This window comes from Temnothorax curvispinosus, unplaced genomic scaffold (genome assembly GCF_003070985.1).
Source record: "Temnothorax curvispinosus isolate PA1 unplaced genomic scaffold, ASM307098v1 QBEX01010053.1, whole genome shotgun sequence".
NCBI classification, from domain to species: domain Eukaryota; kingdom Metazoa; phylum Arthropoda; class Insecta; order Hymenoptera; family Formicidae; genus Temnothorax; species Temnothorax curvispinosus.
The window spans coordinates 59,803-80,465 of record NW_020219833.1 but is presented as its reverse complement, the minus strand read 5'-3'; the positions used below and the strand labels follow the sequence as shown (position 1 = coordinate 80,465).

Below are 20,663 nucleotides of genomic sequence, written 5' to 3'. Positions count from 1 at the left end.
CAGTTGATGTAATTTCTAAATTAAATAGTTTTTAAATTTTATTGCGATAAATATTACCACAGCCTCAGTGGTCGAATTGGCACGACACCCGCACGGTATACGGGAGGTTCCAGGTTCAAACCCTGGCTGGGGTAATATTTTCCGCAATAAAATTTAAAAACTATTTAATTTAGAAATTACATCAACTGACCTAAATCCATGGTCAAAATTAATAATGTCTCGATGATTGATCCGAAAAAAGTGCTGTGTGAATCCGACAAACTAAGTTGGCTCACAGTTTTTCAATGTTCATATCGAAAAAGACGTTATATATTGCCAGTCACGGTCGATTTAAATTACTTTAATAATTATTATTTATATTTAGTAAATTTATATTTAGAAAAAAAATTTTATTTGTGATTGTGATGTTTATGCATACATTTAGTAATGTTTTGTATGATATATTTCGAACCAAAATACAATATACAGAGGCATATCGCATTCACAACACATAAACTTTGGTTTTCGACGAATACCATTTCCTAAACATACTACGCATTGGCCATTATCACTTGTTTCTCTTAGATTCCTGGAACTGCGGAACTCATCGACCCAAGAATAAACCCTTATTATTTTTACGCATAAATAATTTAAAATCTAAAAATAGATATAAATTTCCCGTCCTTCAAAAGTTAAGTTAGAATTACTATAAGAAAAAGTACAGAGTTTAAGTATAAAATTTAAAAAGTTACAAGCAAATTCTGGCGTATCCTAGATTATAATTTTTTCATTCTTTGCTTAACATTTTTTTTCCTTTAAAACATATGTGCAATTTTAGATGACATTATTGTCAATTTCGTATCCCGTGTAAATCCTTTATGAATTCTACATGAAAGTACGACAGAAGCGAGGACATCGATTGGGAAATGTCTATGGAAACAATTGTCGCGAGAAAGGCGCCGAGGCCGAACCAACCGACTATCGTTAGAGTTATATTTTGCAGGGTGCTATACTAATTTTTGAAAACCGTTGCGCCATTCACCCTCCGACACATGAAACGCGTCATCGATTTCATTTGCACGTTCGACTTTCTCACTCTCTTTTTTTTATTTTCGTTTTCACGGCATTATTCGATCAAAACGGAAAAAAAGGAAGAAAAAACGCGATGATTGTCGTGGAATGAGAAGGAACCGCCTTACGCAGCATAAGAGAAGAGGAAGAAAGGAACGTGGGCTTTGCCGGTGTTCATTCTTGCAAATGCCGCGGTAACTGGAGAAAGAAACGTGCTCGTTAAATTATAACAGCCATCAAGTTCCGCTTCCGGATAAAAGCGATTTAACAAAATGTGGAAGAAGGAGGGAATGTGGAGGTTTGGGGAATAAAAAAACAAGGAAAAAGAGAAAGAGTGAGAGAGAGAGAGAGAGAGAGAGAGAGAGAGAGAGAGAGAGAGATTGCGCGGCAGAGGGTGGCTCTATATGCATACGAGAACATTCAGGTGTCAATCAAGGCTCGGGATCTTTGGACTCTGGGGTGTCGCGCTCGGAACACACATATGATTTTTCCGCTAAAAATTTACGTATTCATTCACGCGAGGACCGCTCGCGCGAATGGAGAGCGTTTTGGTAGGGCAGATTAGAAGAGAGTTCTGTTTGCTTTTTCACCACTCTTAACTTCATATTTGAGAGCATATTTTTTGCGCCAACTGTCACGCATTGTTAACGTCAAATCGCGTTTTTTCCATTTCTTTTTTTTTTGTATACGTTGCGCTGCCAATAACGGCGGAAAGAAGGAAATGATCGCCTGTGCCGCGACATAGGAAAGTTCCGCGATTTCAAGCGAGAACATACACGAATATCTGCGATACATTCACGACCTGACGCGACGAATTTTGTTGAGACATTCTTGATAAATTATTTTTCACTTATATTCTATAAGTAAGCTATTCTTTATATATAATAAATATTACGATTTGTACGATAAAATATATATTATGTATGTGTGAATTAGACACATATACAAAAACCAATTCTCTAACTGTCTAATTCGTCTAATTGTAAGTATCGAATTTTAGAAAGATATATTTTACCTTCATATTTTTAAATTATTTATCGATTTATTCACTTCTTATTAAAGAATTTTAACTCAAAATTATTCTTATATACGTGATATTTCTTATACTCTTGTATTCTTTAAAATATAAAAATTTTGGACGTGTTTATGGGCGGACTAATACTTCTTCTTAAGTAATTTAATTTAGTAACAAGTAATAAGTAAAGTTTCCCTCTCTCTTTAATTTAATATTATCAACATATATCTATAAAATAAGTCAGTTAAATAAGTTAAACAATGTGAAAGAAAGGATTATAACGGATAGGAAGATGCATCTGACAAAATTCTCAGACTTTTGATAAACTGCGGATGATTTATTGTTGCTCGCAGCGATATTCGCATCGTACACGCTATCCCACACAACAACAAATAATAACACGTAACGAATGTTCTGTCATATGAAATTATCGCAATAAATTCCCTCGCAGATCTATGAGAGATGTATGAACCGATGAAACGCTAGACAATTGAATCAAATCACTGACGGATTAGATATTTCTGCACTCCTCGCGATCGGCGTTGACTGGCCAATCGCAAATGAGCTTAGAGATTTGGAAGATCAAACCGGCCGGGCACTTTGTCTTGATCGGTTTGCCGTGGTTGCAGACGTAGTACTGCAAAAGAATACACATTATATAAGAGCTGCATGTACAAAGCATAGTTCAGAACGTCGTGTTAAAAGAAACCATTTTGAAGAAATATTTTTTGGATATATCCGATGGATAGCTTAAAGATTTTAATTTCCGCACTCAAAAATCGAAAATCCGCAAACTCGTGGTATTCGTATATCTCGAAATAATCATTAAAATCGTAGATCGATTCAAAGATATTTTTGTATTCATAAACGTACCACTGTGCAATCTTTACTGGGGATGATATTCGGGCCGTTGCACTCGATTTCGTTTTCATCGACTGGCGTTGTAGGACGAGGTACTTCGGTAGTTACCTCGGGATTTGTGGTGGGTTCAGGTTCGGGTTTCGGTTTCTCCTCACCTGTCGAAGGTGTAGTGCTGGGTGGTCTGTCCCATTCGGGCTGAAAACAAATCGTGATTATTACATTCGCACTCTCCGATAATAGCGAGACGTTATCCGAAATTTGGATATGCACTATTTGAACACATAGAGCGATTTCAATTAAATTCCGATTATAGTTTAATCGGCAATTATTTTATCAAGTAATATTTTTGTAGCATTTTGTTAACGCGATTATTGACTTTGTTATTTGATAGACAGAAAAGGACATTAGAGATCAGAGACGATTATACAATTAAAACTTTTAGTGTAAGATATTCTGTCGGTTGAACTAATCCCTGATTAAATTAATCGGAATCTCTCGTAATATTAGTTGACTAACGCCGTACCCTGGGAGTTGTCTTGTAATCCTTAGGTGCTACCGTATAACCCTTCAGACCGTTGTAAATTGCGGTCATGAGAGGATTCGTAGGACCGCAGAGTCCTTTAAAGTCGTCCATGTCGACGGCCCAGACCATGGCACCGAGATATTTCTTTTCCTTGAGGAAGTTCATCTTGTGGACGATACTGTCAGCGTCCTCGTAGCCAACCCATTGGGGGGCTTTTCCTTCTTCTAAAAACCAAAACTTGCTAGTAATTCAAACTATTGCAAACTAATCTTGTCTAGATTAATTAAAGATAAGTTAGCCTGATAAATACCAAACAGCAAAATATGTTTTATCTGATTTTACAAAGAAAACGGATGCAAAATTGAATTTTAATATAAAATAAGTGCATCAGTAAATAAGTTAAAAGTAAATAAGCATTATATCAACATATATAATATAACTTCTTTTGAAATTAAAACAAAATATTTATAACTTTAAATTTTGATCCCATACAAACCATAATTAATGCTTCTGGAGAATAAAAATGTGATAAAAATAATAAGAATAAAAATTTGATAAGAATAAAAATGTGATAAAAATAATATTTTTATTTAATAAAAGAATTGAGTTATTAAACAATATTTTTTCTAAGCGGTCATTCACTGCGGTGCATTCACCCAGTAATATTTATAAATCGATTTTCCCCACTTTGTTCACCGGATTTTCAAGCACTGTCACAAGTCATTTCGCGAAGTCATAGCGTAAGAAATTTTTATTTAAACGTCTATAAAAATTGAACTCACTCTTGTACATATAGGGTACTTTGCCCCCGTCATCGTATTCCTTGATCCATCCGTTTTGATTCGACTGTTGAAGTTCCATACAGATCTGGAAAAAATAGAAGAATTTTGACGTGACGAACGCGTCTGCTGACATTGCTCCAGCTTCCGCTCGTTTCCAGCCCTCTGCGGATCGATCACTTACCTCGTAGTAAGATAAGAATCCTTTAGCTCCGGTGTATTTGCCGGGTGCACCGCCACCCGCTTCCTTGTTGATGTAAGTGCCAGGCTTGAAGTTGTTGTTGCCCTGGCTAAGAGTGAAAGTACGTCCGTACAACGGGATTCCTACGACGAGCTTGTTGGCGGGGCATCCCTTGTCCTCCCAGAGTTGAAGACCGTCGTGCTGAAATAATGGCAATAATCTCATATATCGGTGGATCAGTACTCCAGTACTTGCATCACGATTGACAATTTCAAGATAATTGTTTAAGATAACTTTTATCAACGTGAATCGATTATTGTACGGTTGTTCTAATTATATAAGGATGTATAGATCACACCTTTAGAAGAATTCTGTCACATCTCAAAAATTCACCATTTTCAGGAAAGAGAAAACAAATTTAATTCAATTTTTTTGAATTGTGAGATAACTAACGCAATTATACAATTACGATATTTATAATAAAACTTATACTGGTTCTTGAAGAGGTCTGATAGTCTGATGGGTTCAATGAAATAGTCTTGTTAATTCACTTATGACACTCAGCGATATTCAATCGGTGATCGCAACATAACCGTTTAAAAAGAATAAAGACATTTCTGCTCCGTGCAACGGATTTCGCATATAGACTTGTGACACTATATTATAGTATGTAGGTGACATTTATACTTTTTGCGCTTAACTCAAAATCAAAATTTTTTTGAGTTGTGACAGCATTCTTTTAAGGGTGGGATACTTACGTCTTTTTATTGGAAAAATATATATAGAAAGTTTACCACGTTCAGTTTCTCGTAGGCATACTGATCGTGAGGTCTCCTGTAGAGCGGGCTGTGGACATCAGCGAATCCGGCCCAATTGCCACGAAGATCATAAGACATCACGTGGATGGCATCGGTGAGTCTGCAATTATTAATTAATTAAATAACGATTAAGAAAGTTATTAAATTATTATTAAATCCTTTGCATATTAATATTTATTGTGTCATATATTTCACATTTTATTTGTGCATGAAGAATATTAGTTTACATTAATTGAATTATTAATCTAACATAGTAACATAACATGAATAATTTACAGAAGAGATACTCACTCGCACAATTCTGGTACGTGGTACCCTTCGTTAAGACGGAACGTAGCCATTGGCACCGCCATCGTGATCTCCCAGCCTTTGCCAACCTTATCGAACGCGGTCCTCAACTCCTCGACAAAGTAGAAGAAGTTGTTCTTGTCGCTGAATTTGCCACCTCTGTCGCTAGCAGCCGGATATTCCCAATCAAGATCGAAGCCGTCGAACTTATACTTGTGCATGAATTCTGCCAGCGAAATCAGAAATTTTTTATTAAATCTTTTCATATTCAATTTGCGTGATCCACATTCCTAAGAGAGATATCGCATAAAGAAAAGTTTTTTTTGAGTTTTTGCCTTTAAATTACATTTTAATATATATTAAACATAATAGATAGACCTTTTCATTGCACGTAACGATGTTTACTATCTATAATTACGCAAGGTTCTTAAATGTTACAGTAAAAGGCAAATCTTTTTCTTCCCAGTAATCCTATGAATAAAGCGTCATGCTCGAATTACGCTCACCGACGATGCTGCTGATTAGCGAGTCACGTCTGGCTTTCACGCTAACCATCGCGCTGTACTTTTTACCACCCTCGCCCCAACCACCAATCGCGACCAGGGTCTTCAGGTGGGGATGCTTCTCTTTTAGAGCGACGAACTTGCTGAAGCCGCCTTTTTGGACGTCAACCTCCTCATCGAGAACGAGTACTCCCCAGGTGACGTTACTCACGCCGATGAAGGAGTAAATGACATGCGTGCACATCTCAGCGGGAATATCGTCGATGCCGTAGCTGCCTACATCCGGACGGTAGATAGCCCAGTTGCTAAAGTAACAGACCAACCTTGGGGCCTCTGTAAAATATACATCATATATATCATTTAAAGCATCGCGTATCAATAAATTAATCGTTATCAGATTGCCTCAAATGTAATTATTTTCAATTTACCATCAATATTTGCCTTATTATCTTTACCTTTTCTAAATTGTACAAACACATATATATATTATTTTTATAATATATTATTTTTAATATTTTTAATATTAATATATAATATATAATTTATTTTTATTATTCATAATATACATATAATAAATATATGTATATAAATTATAGAAAAAAAAAGAAAATAAGAATGAAAAGTTGCAAGGTCGTAATAATGTTCAGCCCATGTTTATCGCGATATTTTATAATAACGCAAATTTTTATGCAGTTATAATTTTACTTTATCATCGAAAATAAAACGCACCAGCTGCTCCGTATGCCAGAAGCGCCAGGAACAAGGGCAGGGAAAACAACAGCTTTCCCATTGAGGACGTCATCTTGGAATCTGCAATTAAGGAGAGATAGAGAGAGAATTTAGCAAAATAATATTATATAAATAATCACAAGATAACAAACAATTTGCTACAAAAGAATGTATAATAAAATATTAGACTTATCGCGGGGATTGTCTTGAACTGTATTTCTGAATCTTTTTGGTTTGTTTGACTCTTTTCTCGTAGATTTTTCTCGCGAATACGGTGTTACCTTTACGGTGCGTAGGTATATACACACAGCCGATCTCTTTATTATAATAAAATGTAAGCAAGCTCTATATTTTCTATTCTATAAGGAATCGCAGTGCGTTCCGGGTCCCGTACGATTTACTCGGCACTCGACGCGCTTCTGTACCGCGGCCAGTCGGCCGAGCGCTTCGTGTCCGGCCTTCGCGGAAACTTCTTGGAGCGTAAAGCGATCGATTTATTTTCGATGTGCCCGAGGGGAATGATCTATGAACGACCGGTTTCTCCGATGAACGTTGACACCATCGTTGAAGCCTTCGCGCGGCTGTGTGCTGTGTGTATCGCGACGATGATCGCCCGGCTCATCCGTGCATGAATCCGCGCGCGACTAATAGCGTTTTTCTTTGGCAGAACTGGTGCGCACTAAGTGCACATTAAAGCCGTCGTAGACAAATCAACGTGTAAAGTATATGTTTAATATATACGGGTTGAGTCACGAAATCCTCAATATTCTTTATTGTTACTATTTGGTAAAATATGTATTGGGTATTTTATCAGTCGAAATATTTGCATTTTACTTTAAATATTAGAAATTAAATCGGTATACAACGGCTTTTTAATGTGCACTTGAGTGCGCACTAGTTCTGCCAATGAAAAACGTTATAAAGAAACCATTCAAAACTTCATCCGGCGGGATCGTCTTCCCGCGATCGCGAAACCAGCGCGCGGCCTCGCGACAAGGACTCATCTTTATGCGAACGTGCGCATAAAAATGATATTCTTTTTAAACGGACTAACAAAAAAAAGAAAATTATGTTATCGTAACGATGACTGCCGATTAATAGACAGCTTGGAAATTGGCGAATGTATGATATATTTTTAGCGCAAGTTACCTGAAAACCATCTCGGTCTATCGATTTATCCGCGATATAAAATGGTACTCGGATAAGCTTGATATTCCGACGCTTTATAAATGGCCGCGATTAAATTAATTTAACACGGAATCGATCGTACCGTGTGACACGTTCTGCTATTGTGAATATATGTATTCGTGCGCCTATTATAATACGTTACGGTCTGTTTTAATAGATGTTAGATAGACGTTAATGATGTCTAACTGTTAACAGCTGATTATATATTCAATTATGCCAGCCAGAACGAACCCATCGATCCATCTTTGAATAGAATTAAACGAATAACGGATAACGGTTACACGTAAAAGTCCCGTATAATTGGATTATTCTATATTCTGTAATATATAACTATTAATACGAATTAAGGAACGAGATTCAAATTAAGAAAGACGTAAAACTGATGGTCCAATTCGAAGACGAGAAATCGATTGATCGCAACGTTAGCTTATTGAACTTACATTCACGTTGAATCACAGTTCCCTACTCGCTCCGCAGCTGGATTTTCAATCCAGTATTGGTATTGGAATTGGAGTTACAGTTTTGAGAGAAAAATGGAGAAAATCCCGAGCTTCTTCATTCATTCGACCATACGATTTAGATGCTATTAAAGTCAGATATTCTAAACGAGATCTCCAATTTTCGTACAAAATCGCGATCACCAATCATGCACGTACTCGATCACGAGGTTCGAAGGAGTCGAAGGAAGGACGAAGGATTGCTTCCGAGGATTTCCCAGTACAATCTTCATCCGACATAGAGGAAACAGAATTACGGCCGCACAATAAAGTTTTGCGGCATTATAAAACGTACTCCGGGGGAAACCCTAGGTTTATTCCTGCTAGCCCAGTAAAATGACTCGAAATTTGTCGATTTGGAGGAAATAATACTGACTGGGCTGAAACTTTGTAAACAGGCTTGTTTTAGGATACTATTTAACATATTAAAAGTCCCCACGTGTAGACGCTACGTTGCGGGCAGGGGAGGGTCCAAAAGGTCCAAAAAATTAGTTTTTCGCAAATAACTCGGAAAATATCAACTTTACGGATATTTATGTAGATATCAAAATTGTAGCTTACAAAATTCCGCACAATTTCGTTTTTTATTCAAGTCTGTACGACCAAATAAAGCAGAGATAGAATTTTTTTAAACACCAGTAGTTTTGCGACGCAACGAAAACGCGTACGTGCTTCGCGCATTTTTTGCTAATATCTCGAAAATGAACTTTCGAATCGAAAAATGTTTTAAATAAAAGTTGTAGAGAATCTAATTACGAACCATTTCGTGTTTTATTCATTTTTGTACAGTGAAAAATTGAAGAAATATGAATATTTAAATAATTTATAACCGCCATAGAAGAGATACGATGGAAATTAGTTGTTAGTCTTCTTCTTCTTCTTCTTTATTTGCGCACTATTTGAATAGTCTTCATCCGATTCGGAATCGCTCATTTCGTCAGATATGAACATATTTAGGCAGCCGTTCTGTTTGCAATTAGCACAGAGGTCAGAACATCTTAACCCTGCCTTTTTGCAGCCACATGACCCGGTGCAATTTGATTTGCATTTACATGCTATTAATTTAAGAAAAAAAATAAAAAAAAATTAAAAAATTAATAAATCAATTAAAAAATTAAAAATAAATAATAAACTCAATAAATAATAATTAAAAATAAATAATAAACTCAATAAATAATAAATAAATAATAATAATAATATTAATAATAATAATAATAATAAATAATAAATTAATTTTTTTACATAAAAAATATCTGTCACACTTCAAATTCGTTTTTTCTTATTCAGAAATTCTTTTTCTAGCATTCTTTAAGTCCTTAAAGTCCTTTTGTACCATTTAAAAATTACTAAATTTGCGGCGACGAAATTAAGTATTCTTATTTAATTAATAATTATTTCATATTTTTTTCTCATTTGCACTACTTTTAGCTTTAATTTGCGTGTTTGATCATTAAGTTTCGTCAATTTGTTCGTGAGTTATGATTTTTTAAATAAAACGAGTCGTAAAGTGTTTGCCACGCCGCGCGCCGCATATCGACTAAGGACTCTTCTCAATCTTTAATACCTATGTACAGTACTATCGGTCCTAAAAATATCGGCTTAGTACCAAACAATTCAGAAAGACCCCAAAAATAACTTCTGACACTTCAATAGGTACAGAAAAATGTTAAGGACACGTTTTTTCATCATTTCAGGCGACTCATAGTGATGATCTGCTACATACGTAAACTTACCTGTCTTTTGAAACGCCAGTTTCCCATCACAATGCATTCAAAATTACATGTCATAAACTCCAATTTATAGGAAATTTTGTCAGCTTTAATTTCGGTCTCTTGAAGTTTTTTCGTAAAGTTAATAGAAACGGAGATATTTATAAAAAAAGGAATGATAATGCAATTTTTCCACAATTTATCAAAAATACAGCAATATTCATGAACTTTTTTTTAAATAAAACATACTTTGCGAAGGACTTATACTACTCCAGCACGTTCATATATATATGAAGTAATGAAAACAAGGTAAAATAAATTTTTGAAAAATTATTATCCATATATTTTTGGACTAAAATGTTAATTTAACAAAAATTGATTTTTTTTCTTCAATATTTAAACGCCTGTAATTCATCAACGTTTCAATGAAAAAAGGTCTACGACGTCTCATTTTAAAGATAATTAAAATATCTTCAAGAAAAATACATAACATTACTGCCTCCAACCAATTAGAAAAAGTTATTTTCCGAAATGCACTAAAAAATGACATTTTTTCATGTTTTTTGCTCTTAACTTCAAGCTATCTTTACCAAAATGGATTCATGCATGCATCAACATGTTCAAAATTTTATTCTCTTTAACTTTCATTATATATACTATATGTGTACGATCTATACTTTCAGAGTTAATACTGATTTTTACATGCAAAACATCCACTATCAACATAAAATAAAATTGTCTTTTAATTAATAACTCGGCGAATTTGGACCGTACAAAAATAAATAAAAAACGAAATTGTTTGTAATTAGATTCTCTACTACTTTTATTTAAAACATTTTTCGATTCAAGAGTCCATTTTCGAGATATTAGCGAAACGCGCGTACGCGTTTTCGTTGCGTTGCAAAACTACCGATGTTTAAAAAAATTCTATCTCTGCTCTATTTGGTCGTACAGACTTGAATAAAAAACGAAATTGTGCGGAATTTTGTAAGCTACAATTTTAATATCTACATAAATTTCCGTAAAGTTGATATTTTCCGAGTTATTTGCGAGAAACTAATTTTTTGGACCTTTTGGACTCTCCCCTGCCCGTAACGTAGCGTCTACACGTGGGGACTTTTAATATGTTAAATAGTACCCTAAAACAAGCCTGTTTACAAAGTTTCAGTCCAGTCAGTATTATTTCCTCCAAATTTTGTCATTTTACTGGGCTATGCGTAAAATTGAGCGAGCGCTCGTGGCCGTTTCGTTCCCCACCACGTAAGAAAGGCAAACCGGAAGTCGCAGGCGGGCGGCGATGCGGCATTCGCTCGCGCGTTTTATCAACAACTCGTCGGAGAGCCTCCGCTTCCAAATAATTATGTAAAATGCACCGAACTCTCTCTGTGTGCACGGGTTTATTTCGAGGAGCCCGGCGTTCGTTCGACGGACAGCCATCACGAATACCGGTGTTGCGGGTCTGTCTATAAACGTGATAAGTAGAATTAACGACCGAGACACCACACGGTCGGCGAGATAATGGGGAAGACGAAATGTTTTGAAGTTATAAAAATCCCCCGAAGTTGTTTTCCGCCTCTAGCTTCCCCTCTCTCCCCCTTTTCTCTAGGACAGGACCGGCGCGCCGAATAACGATCCGAATTCGGCGACTGGGCCTCTCGGGAGAAATCAAAGACCGTCCTTCGGATTCTACGACCGCCGCGTGTCGAAATAAAGAAGTAGCGGGTAATGTCGCCAGCGGTGGTTAAAAATAAATGAAACGAACGAAAATGCACCGCATGCGGGAGCCTTCGCGTCCGCGCGACCGCCCGCGCCGCGAAGGATCCTCGCCCGCGAATTAAGATGCGCGATGCGGAGCCGATTCTTGTGGAGACTCCTCTGTTCCGCTCGTTACACTTTGAATACAAACGCCACTCGAGTCCACAAACGAGTTTCTCGGACGTAGGTACGTCGTACTGGTAAATGCCTTTGTCTCGTTTAACTATAAAGCTAATTGTAAGATGGTGCTGACCGATCTTAAAAAATTGCATTTAAAATCGCCCAAGTTGGCTCGAGTGTTTTTGTGTAATATCAAGTTATTATGAGTAAAATATACTCAATTTAAGTCATTTCTAACCATTTCTACAGGTCGCCACTGCTCCTAATCAATACACTGAGAGAAAAGTATGTGGTATTCGCGACTATAATTGCATAGTAAAATAATTATAGTTTAGGTTCTTAATTTTATAGTTGTTATTGTTATAATATTAGTAAAAATGATCTTATATGCATAGATTTTTCAATTATGGTCATTTTCATCATATTTATAGTACGACTTATTATATATAAATCACAGATTCTAGTATATAAAATCATGTTATGATTAAATAAATGCATGTTAAAATTATGTAGTAAGTCAGCTATATAATTCGCATTATTAAAATAACTATAAAAATGTAGTTGGCATCGAAAATAACTAAAAATTATAGTGAAATTATGGTAACTACAACTATTTTTTCTCTCAGTGTATGTTGTTAATTTAACTAAATCAATGGAGTTAAAATAATTCTACTTTGTGTTAAAATAATAAATTTCAACGCACATGGTAGTTAAAAATAATAAAATGTTATTTAACTTAAGGTAAATGATTCCTTTTCTAAAAAGGAGATGTGAAGTTTATTGTTGCCGCTTTTCCGCGATGCCGATTGGTTTTCTTGCTGCGCTTACTTCATTTGCAGCTGTCATTGTATATTTTGACAGTTGTGTATAATAGGGTTAATAGTGAAATGTTAAAGATAAATAGCGCGCGCGTAGCGCGCGTCTGTAGTGTCTAGTTATTTAAATTTCATCCTTTAATATTTAATAGTGTAATTCTTCGAGTAGCTGGTTTTTTTATAGACACCAATAATTTTAATGGTCAACTTTCAACTTTTTTACTGACAATGAAATATCAAGCGTTAGTTTCATCGCGCATTATTGAATGAAATACTATATTATTATAGATAAAATACACAATTGAAAATATTTGCAAAGAAATATTCTAAAAATATATTGCACATATGTATGCGCGCTTTTGTGTGTTATGTGTGATAGTAATATGAAAAAAAACAAAAACAAATTGTTTTAAAAACCATAGCAATTTGATTGCATATCGTTATACCATACCTCCATATTGATATATTAATTGTACATTGTTTCTCGAACGAATATCTCTATACCGTCGATTTGCACCGAGCGGGATGTATAAAATGAATTGGAGAACAAAGACGAGGGTGACATTTGTATTCGAGTAATCGCGTGTTCATGCGGGATGACGATACGGGCGCTTCGCAGCAGCCTCTCATAGAGACGTCGTTAAGAGTATCCTCGCGTCCTGGCGATATCGCGCTGCTCGCTTTGCCAGTGCCGAGGTAACGGTTCGATCCGGCTTGGACGATGTTAATTAATGTTTTGTTATTCGATCACGTCTCTGCCCGCAGATCGGTAACGGTGATTCTCTTACGAAAATCCCGGAGTTTTCGTTTTGGTACGGTAATACTGGGCCCGCGCGGAGTTTCGTGCCTTATACGTCGGCACACCTCCGATCTGACCTTCGTTTCGGCTGTCGAAAAGGAAGCAAAGGAAACGTGGCGAGTTCCGCCTGTGCCTCGCGCGCGAAAGGCCCACATTAAAAATATCTGGAATTTCGGTGTAAAAAGAAAAGAAAACGAAGAGAGAGATTAATGTAAATAAAATCGAAACGTTGCGGGGTCGTCCTCGATGAAAAGTCATCGCTCGAGAATTCGCGACCGGTCGATTTGACCCGAAACGTTGCGGAGGAAGTATCGCCGATCCGCCTGAACTGATACAAAACGGTTGAGACGAAACGTTCAATGTAAATGACGAAAAAGAAAACACGAGACGAAAATTTCGTGGTGGCACGAGTGTTTCGGCACGTAGGTGCGACATAGGTGTTAACCTTCGTTTCGGTCTCGACAAAGGAGAAAGAAAGAAAAAGGAAATAATTAAAGAAAAGAGATAAGACGGAGTGGACGCTCGGTAAGCTTACAATCTCGTGTCGACGATCCCGACGAGATTCTACCAGATTCGCGCGTCGGCACCGTCGTCGGCGCTGACGATTTTTACGATATCGCTCACGAAGCCGTTATCGAGAACGGGATCCGCGGAACTTAATGGAGAGAGGCGACCGAAATGACAAATGCGAGGGCAAATCGTTTCTTAATGTGCGACGTATACACTGAGAAAAAAAATTGTTAATCCCAAGAAATATTTAGTTCGATACGTTTAACTAAACATTTTAGTTAGTTAACTAAATATTAGTTGTTTCAACAATTTATTTCGTTTTTTTAATCAAGAATTAATTAATTCAACTAATGTTTAGTTAACTAACTAAAATGTTTAGTTGAACGTATCGGACTAAATATTTCTTGGGATTGACAAATTTTTTTTCTCAGTGTATAAACTCGTAGCGAAAATAAAATAATCGTGCAAAATAAATGTTGCGAATATTGTGTTTTCGTTTAAGCTATCAGTTTGAATAAAGAACAAAGACAAATTATCGTTTGACTTCTGAACTTCGACCATAATTTCACAAAATATTGGATTATTTTATAATGGCTTTCGTAAATGTTGTACATTTTTAAGCGTAAGCAAAGCGTAACCTTTGTTACAAAAAATTTATATATTATATTTGCATTTAGCGTAAAAATAATCAGAGGTTACAGACATATCGATATATACACGTGTGACATTGTAATATAACGCGCAAAATAGAAAAAAGAAAATATCTCTGCATTTAAATGAGAAAAATATCTATCATAAATATATAAGATTGGCACATCAGATTGCGGGAAAATATCATAAAAATTATCAATTGAGAAATGTGTTTCATTTTTAAACGAAAACAAGCAGCTTATTAAGATAAATAAAAAATAAGTCTCCTAGAAATGATTGCGAATATTTCATCGTACGTCTCCGAACTCGCGATTCTTTTTACTAATTCAAACTTGACATTCTTTTTCACAGGAATATCGAGAGAAGAATATACAAATTACATTTGACTCACTTTTAGCGAACTCTATTGTTACGTTCCCACTGAAGCACTCGCGCGCGCGCACACAGCATTCTTCACAACTTGTTATTCATTTATCGAAATCCGTTATTTATCCATTCATTTATAAAAATCTTTATCTACAGAGCTTCGTCTGTACTGCATAAAGCCGGACTGTTATATCTTCAAAGAAGACAGCGCAATCTTGGAGTAATCAGCTGTCACGGAGCTGTGAGAAACTAATTGTAGACAGCATGGTATTTACTATTTAGATACTCGGGAAGGAAACCGGCCAACGAGTCGAAGCTCTCTCTGGCTTTGATTTTTTATCGTTTTTATCGATCGTTCCTACTATTAATAAGTAATTATGATGCTTAACAATGGAAATTACCGATACGCGAATACGATCCACTGACTAATCCAAGAATCAATCGCTCATTAGCTTGTTACCGGTGACGCGTCAATTTTATGTGAGCTGTTCTGTTAGAAATTGCGGGAACGAAATTCTCGCGCGCAACGATTCGAAGATACTGTTCGAAGATACGCAAAGGACGTTCGCAGAGACTCTCTGTAGAGAATACGGAGGATTCTCGTGAAAAAGAGCGGAGCAGAAGAGAAGGAGAACTCACCTGCGCGGCGGAGAGGTACCTCGGAAAAAGCGCGGACGAAGCCGCGGGCTTAAGCTCATATATACCCAGGTGGGCCTCATTAGAATTCAGATGCACGGGCCCCCGCACGATTGGCTGGTTCGTCGACCCTGTGCCTCCCGTTGACGTCCAGGAGCGCCAGCGACGATGACGACGACGATGACGAGGGACGAGATTGTGTCGCAGAGCGATCGCGATCTATCATTCGCGTTCTCGCGAATTGGCGCGAACAAAAAGGAAAAAAGTTTTCTTTCAATTTTTCAACAATGAACCTTGGCTTTCTCGACGTGTTGTCTAAATTTATATTAAATCCTCAAATCTTGATTTTATGAAACGCTCGTCATTTTATGAAGCATCGTGTATTTTTTTATTTTAATATTATTGTGTGTAATATAATACTTCCATATAAATAACATTTTTTTGAAGCACCCTGTGTATATTTATATTACAATAATAAATATTTTACATTTATTTTAATATTATTATATTATTTAAATATAACATTATATTTAAATATGAATAATATGAAGCATATATGAACTTTACGAAGCATTTGCAAACCAAGTCCCAAAATGTTTGAAATTTGAAATATTTTAATGATCTCGTAATAATGCGCCGTAATTTTAATTGTTTTTATAATGATATAAAAATAGTACAATATATTGTACAACTAGTGGGGAAAAGTGGTCGATTCTGAATGAGTGTGAAGTTGACCATCACACTCATTTGGGCTCGACCACTCTTCCCACGAGTTGTTCATACTATTTTTCCTAACAAGAGCGTGAAACAGGCCGCTTTTCGCGTTTGTTTTACAATTTCATTTCTCCACTAGTTGAGAAATAGCTCCATTTTTCAACGCTTACGTCATCATTGCGAAATGGATCGCTTTGCTCACTCAACAAGCGCGAAAAGCGACCCATTTCACGCTCGCGTTAGAAAAATATATTTACTCGCTTTGCTCGTGCGACCAACTTCACACTCATTCAGAATCGACCACTTTTCCCACTAGTTGTACAATATACTATTTTCTATTAATGACGCTCGATCGTTTTATAGCGTTGCGAAGCTCGATCTTAATCAGGCGCAATCAAACAGGATTGGGCTTGGAATGCACCAATAAACCAGTGAATGCATATTTCAGATAAATTGGAGTAGCGCAATATATCACTAATTCAATAACATAATCCGTTTTATTTGACGCGTCATTGAGATGTCGTGACATGTTATCGACATAGAGAACTTCACGTTTGACATTTAAATAAAGCTCTGTATTACGATGCGCGTTACTTTTACCAGCATTTAATGTGAGTTATCTTGAATTTAAATTCTGAAAATAGGGAGTTTACTTGAATTTCATGCGCACACAATAAAAAGCTATTTAATTATTTGTCATAAAAATTGTTTTCTTAAAATGAAATTTAAATTTAAATCAGAAGACAAATAAGAGCAAAACACCGATGTCAAAGTGAAAGATATAATATATAGAAAAGTAACTTTAATACAAACATAAATACAAATTACAGACGTTTCAGCCTTAAGGTTTAGATCTTCTTCGGTGTAACAATTAGAAATCTAGTTATAATCTTAAAATGAGTCGTCAACAACACATATATAGTAGTTGAAATCATGTTCTTTAAACCAGTGTGGTCAACCGTGAAGCTGATTAAAAAGATCAACTAATGGTATAGGTATCGTATATCATAAAATTGACTGCTGCCTTTTAAATAAAAGAAAAGAAACCAAAAACTAACTAACAAATTAGTAATTCGCAGGTGTTACATAATAAAGTGTAAGTAATTCACTCACCAAATAGTCAGCCTCGTAACAGTCACCAATATTTGTGTTTGATACGAGAGATAATACCTTTCTGGTTGTAATCAGCGCACCGACTGAAGGCTTATTAGACTCGATTACAAGGTGAAATGGATACAGACCAATTAGAGTCCCTCTAATCAGAGTCTGGTCATACGGTAGCAACTTTTGATTGGTTCGTCATTTCTTGGCAAAAGCAAAAGAAACTGAAAGAGAAAGAGATAGAAAAGAGACGAAGAAAGAGATGGAAAGAAAGAGAAAGCGATAGTGAATGTATATCCTTCTCTCTCACAGAATTTTGCCAGAACTGTCAAGTTGGCCAGACTCTGATTAAAGGGACTCTATAGGACCAATATCATGAAGCATCACATGTATAACGTAAAAAGGCTAGTCAAAAGACACGGTAGTGTTCCGCGATAAATATACGCGCAGCGAAACAGACCGTTATAGGTATATCTTTACGCGAACCGTCGAGTTGGGAGACCCTTAGATTACCGGATCTCAGCTGAACCGATCAAGTTCTAAATAGGCTTAATCGACAGCTTGGGTTTGATTTATATTATAAAAGTATTTTTATTTTTTGTCTACGTGTCCTACGAGTGGCAATATTGAGGTGCAAAGTCCAAATAAAAACAAACAGAAGATGTCAGATATAGAAGTTTCTCAACAATTGGTGAATGATTATTACAAAGATCTAATGTGTCCTTTTGTAGATTAGAATGTCTACTTTAAATAAACGTATGAAGCGCTAAATTGAAATCTTTTGCTTTAACATCGGCGTTTTGCTCTTATATTTTCCTTATTTGATTGTATATACAGAGAGCGTTTTTCTTGTTCCAGTTTTCTTAAAAAATTTCTACATTTCACATTTTTCAAATTTAAGAACTATTGTCGCTTCGATGTCTTGCAGAGAAATTAAGGTAAAACGCCAAATGTGGCGTATGTGCGTGTAAAGTAATGCAAAGCTTTCAGCACCACGGATGTTAATAAAGAATAGAACAATTAATAATAAGGATATTAGCAAATTTAGGAACATTAATAAGGATTTTAAAAAAGGCAGATGTACGTGTGCAATATAACGAAGCATTCATTCAATCGTTATTTCGCAAGGCCATCAAAGTGTCGCGTTATTGAAATAATCGAAAAGATGTTCTTCATAATCATCTGGCGCGTAATCAAACAGCGCGATGCAGCTGTTAATATACAGGACATCGGCGTGTCCAATTATTATTGCATAAAATTATGCGTGAGTGATCGCACTTTGACCGACGCAAATAAGTTAAGATTATCGAGATCCGAAATTCTAATCGCGAGCTAAAACCGCAAATCTGTTAAGGATGATCTCTGAATCTTATCTCTGCATATCCATTAAACTTCAAAGTGCATAATTAACGAATCAATAACATCTAATTTAGGTTGATCAACGAAAAACACAAAAAGATCAATAAGGATCGACAATGCAGAAATTCTTCTGCGGCTGTTTGCGCACTCGATATTCGGGTGCTCCATTTGATTCGAGTTAAACGCAGGCGGGACTAATATTGGCACAAGTGAAGTCGTTCCACAAAATATTATTTCGCGACTTATAATTACATCTGCTCTCTTATTGATAAAACGCTTTTTTGGCCTCTGTTACATCACCGATGCATGATTATTGATTTATACACAAGGTTGCAAAAGATCAAGCTATAATTACATAGCGATTATTTAATAATTTATTAAAATAGATTGAGTCGTTAAGAATGGGTTTAGAATTTTGCGATTTTTACGACTTTCCTCATAACTTCTACCTTACGACTTGCCTCATACACAAATCGTCTCAATAAAAATAATAATTATGGTACAAAAATTGTATGTGTATTATTACTTAAACTCATATACTCACTAAAATTCGACCCTTCTGTGTAAAAATTGAAATCTTCGCAAATCTTTTACTCCGAGAAAAGAAAGAACGAAACGCGACAGTAATTCGCAGATTTTTTTCGCAGACCACCCCTGAAATCACGTAGATCGTCGATCCAGGATGTCTTGAGCAATCATCAGACGTCAATCACGGAAAAAACAGATCGAGGAATGATGAGAGTTTAAAAATATTCGCCGTAAGTGACAGGTTTGCCGTCACTTTATAGATCCCACGAACGAGGGGATGTTCGATGACGCCGTTCGAGGATACTCCGATACGTGATACTGGGAGCATCCCGGTGTCAATCATGGCTCGGAAAATCCTCGGAATTTCGGGGTGCGCGGCGCGCTCGATTTTTCCGCTAAAAAATTTACATGTCCGTTCACGCGAGGTCGGAGAAGGATGGAGGTCAAGCCACGCATGGACGAAGTCTGTTTGTTTTTTTTTTTTTTTTTTTTTTCACCTCTCTTGACTTCATATTCGAGAGCACGTATTTTATTTCTTTTTTCTTTTACGTCAATCGTCGCGCATTGTTAACGTTTTAATTTGCGTTTCTTTTCCTTTTCTACACATTGTCTACCAATAACGGCGGCAAGGAATCATCGCGGTTTTACATTCTTATAATCCCGTGTCGATTTGCGAGAAAAAAGAATGCACGAGATATAAACATTGGACAATATTAGAAAAACAAATTTAGATTCTTTTATAAGATTCTCATAAAAGAATAAGAATATTCTTATAATAATAGCTGTCATAATAATAGCTTTATTAAGTACAATAATATATAACTGTAGAGAATTAAAAAAAGAAACCGCGTGTATACAATGAACAGAAACTGTCAACAAAGTTTCGATAAGAAAACTTTGCGACTCAGGGGAAGGTATTCGAAACAATGCTTCGTTAACAAACGCGCCTAGAGCAACGCCGATGACACAAATATGTAAACGAACGTGACGTGAGATGTATCGCATTAAACTTTCTCGATTAAGAACGAAGCGCTTCCGCGGGACGGAGTTTAAATGGCCGCTTCGTTCCAGTCCGGAAACATAATTTGTAATCGAGGGGGTGGGTAGGCGGCCGCTTTTCTCGATTATTGCGACGAGTTTTCGGGGCTGCTGGGCATCGTTATTATCG

General features: G+C 36.2%; 1 protein-coding gene across 2 annotated transcripts; it reads right to left on the bottom strand.

The window, feature by feature from the left end:
- Positions 1–2,387: 2,387 nt before the first annotated feature.
- LOC112459683 (endochitinase) lies at positions 2,388–17,626 on the bottom strand. 2 transcript variants are annotated; one of them, XM_025023929.1, is made up of 10 exons: positions 17,621–17,626; positions 6,748–6,828; positions 6,022–6,351; positions 5,519–5,741; positions 5,204–5,327; positions 4,413–4,610; positions 4,232–4,316; positions 3,450–3,673; positions 2,939–3,121; positions 2,388–2,702 (listed from the first exon to the last, which is right to left on the bottom strand). In XM_025023929.1, exons 2-10 carry the CDS (start codon positions 6,818–6,820, stop codon positions 2,577–2,579), a joined length of 1,566 nt encoding a protein of 521 aa, XP_024879697.1. In that variant the 5' UTR covers positions 6,821–6,828; positions 17,621–17,626; the 3' UTR covers positions 2,388–2,576. The 2 variants fall into 2 exon arrangements, with proteins under 2 accessions (XP_024879697.1, XP_024879696.1); XM_025023928.1 differs by lacking the exon at positions 17,621–17,626 and adding an exon at positions 15,797–15,883.
- Positions 17,627–20,663: the final 3,037 nt, after the last annotated feature.

What these genes read in the sequence shown, in the direction of transcription:
- LOC112459683 (XM_025023929.1), bottom strand. Translation starts at nt 6,820, where the DNA reads ATGACGTCCTCAATGGGAAAGCTGTTGTTTTCCCTGCCCTTGTTCCTG. An exon ending in CACGTACCAGAATTGTGCGA is followed by an intron (nt 5,328 to 5,518) that starts GTGAGTATCTCT and finishes TAATAATTGCAG; the next exon opens with ACTCACCGATGCCATCCACG. An exon ending in GATTCTTATCTTACTACGAG is followed by an intron (nt 4,317 to 4,412) that starts GTAAGTGATCGA and finishes TATTTTTTCCAG; the next exon opens with ATCTGTATGGAACTTCAACA.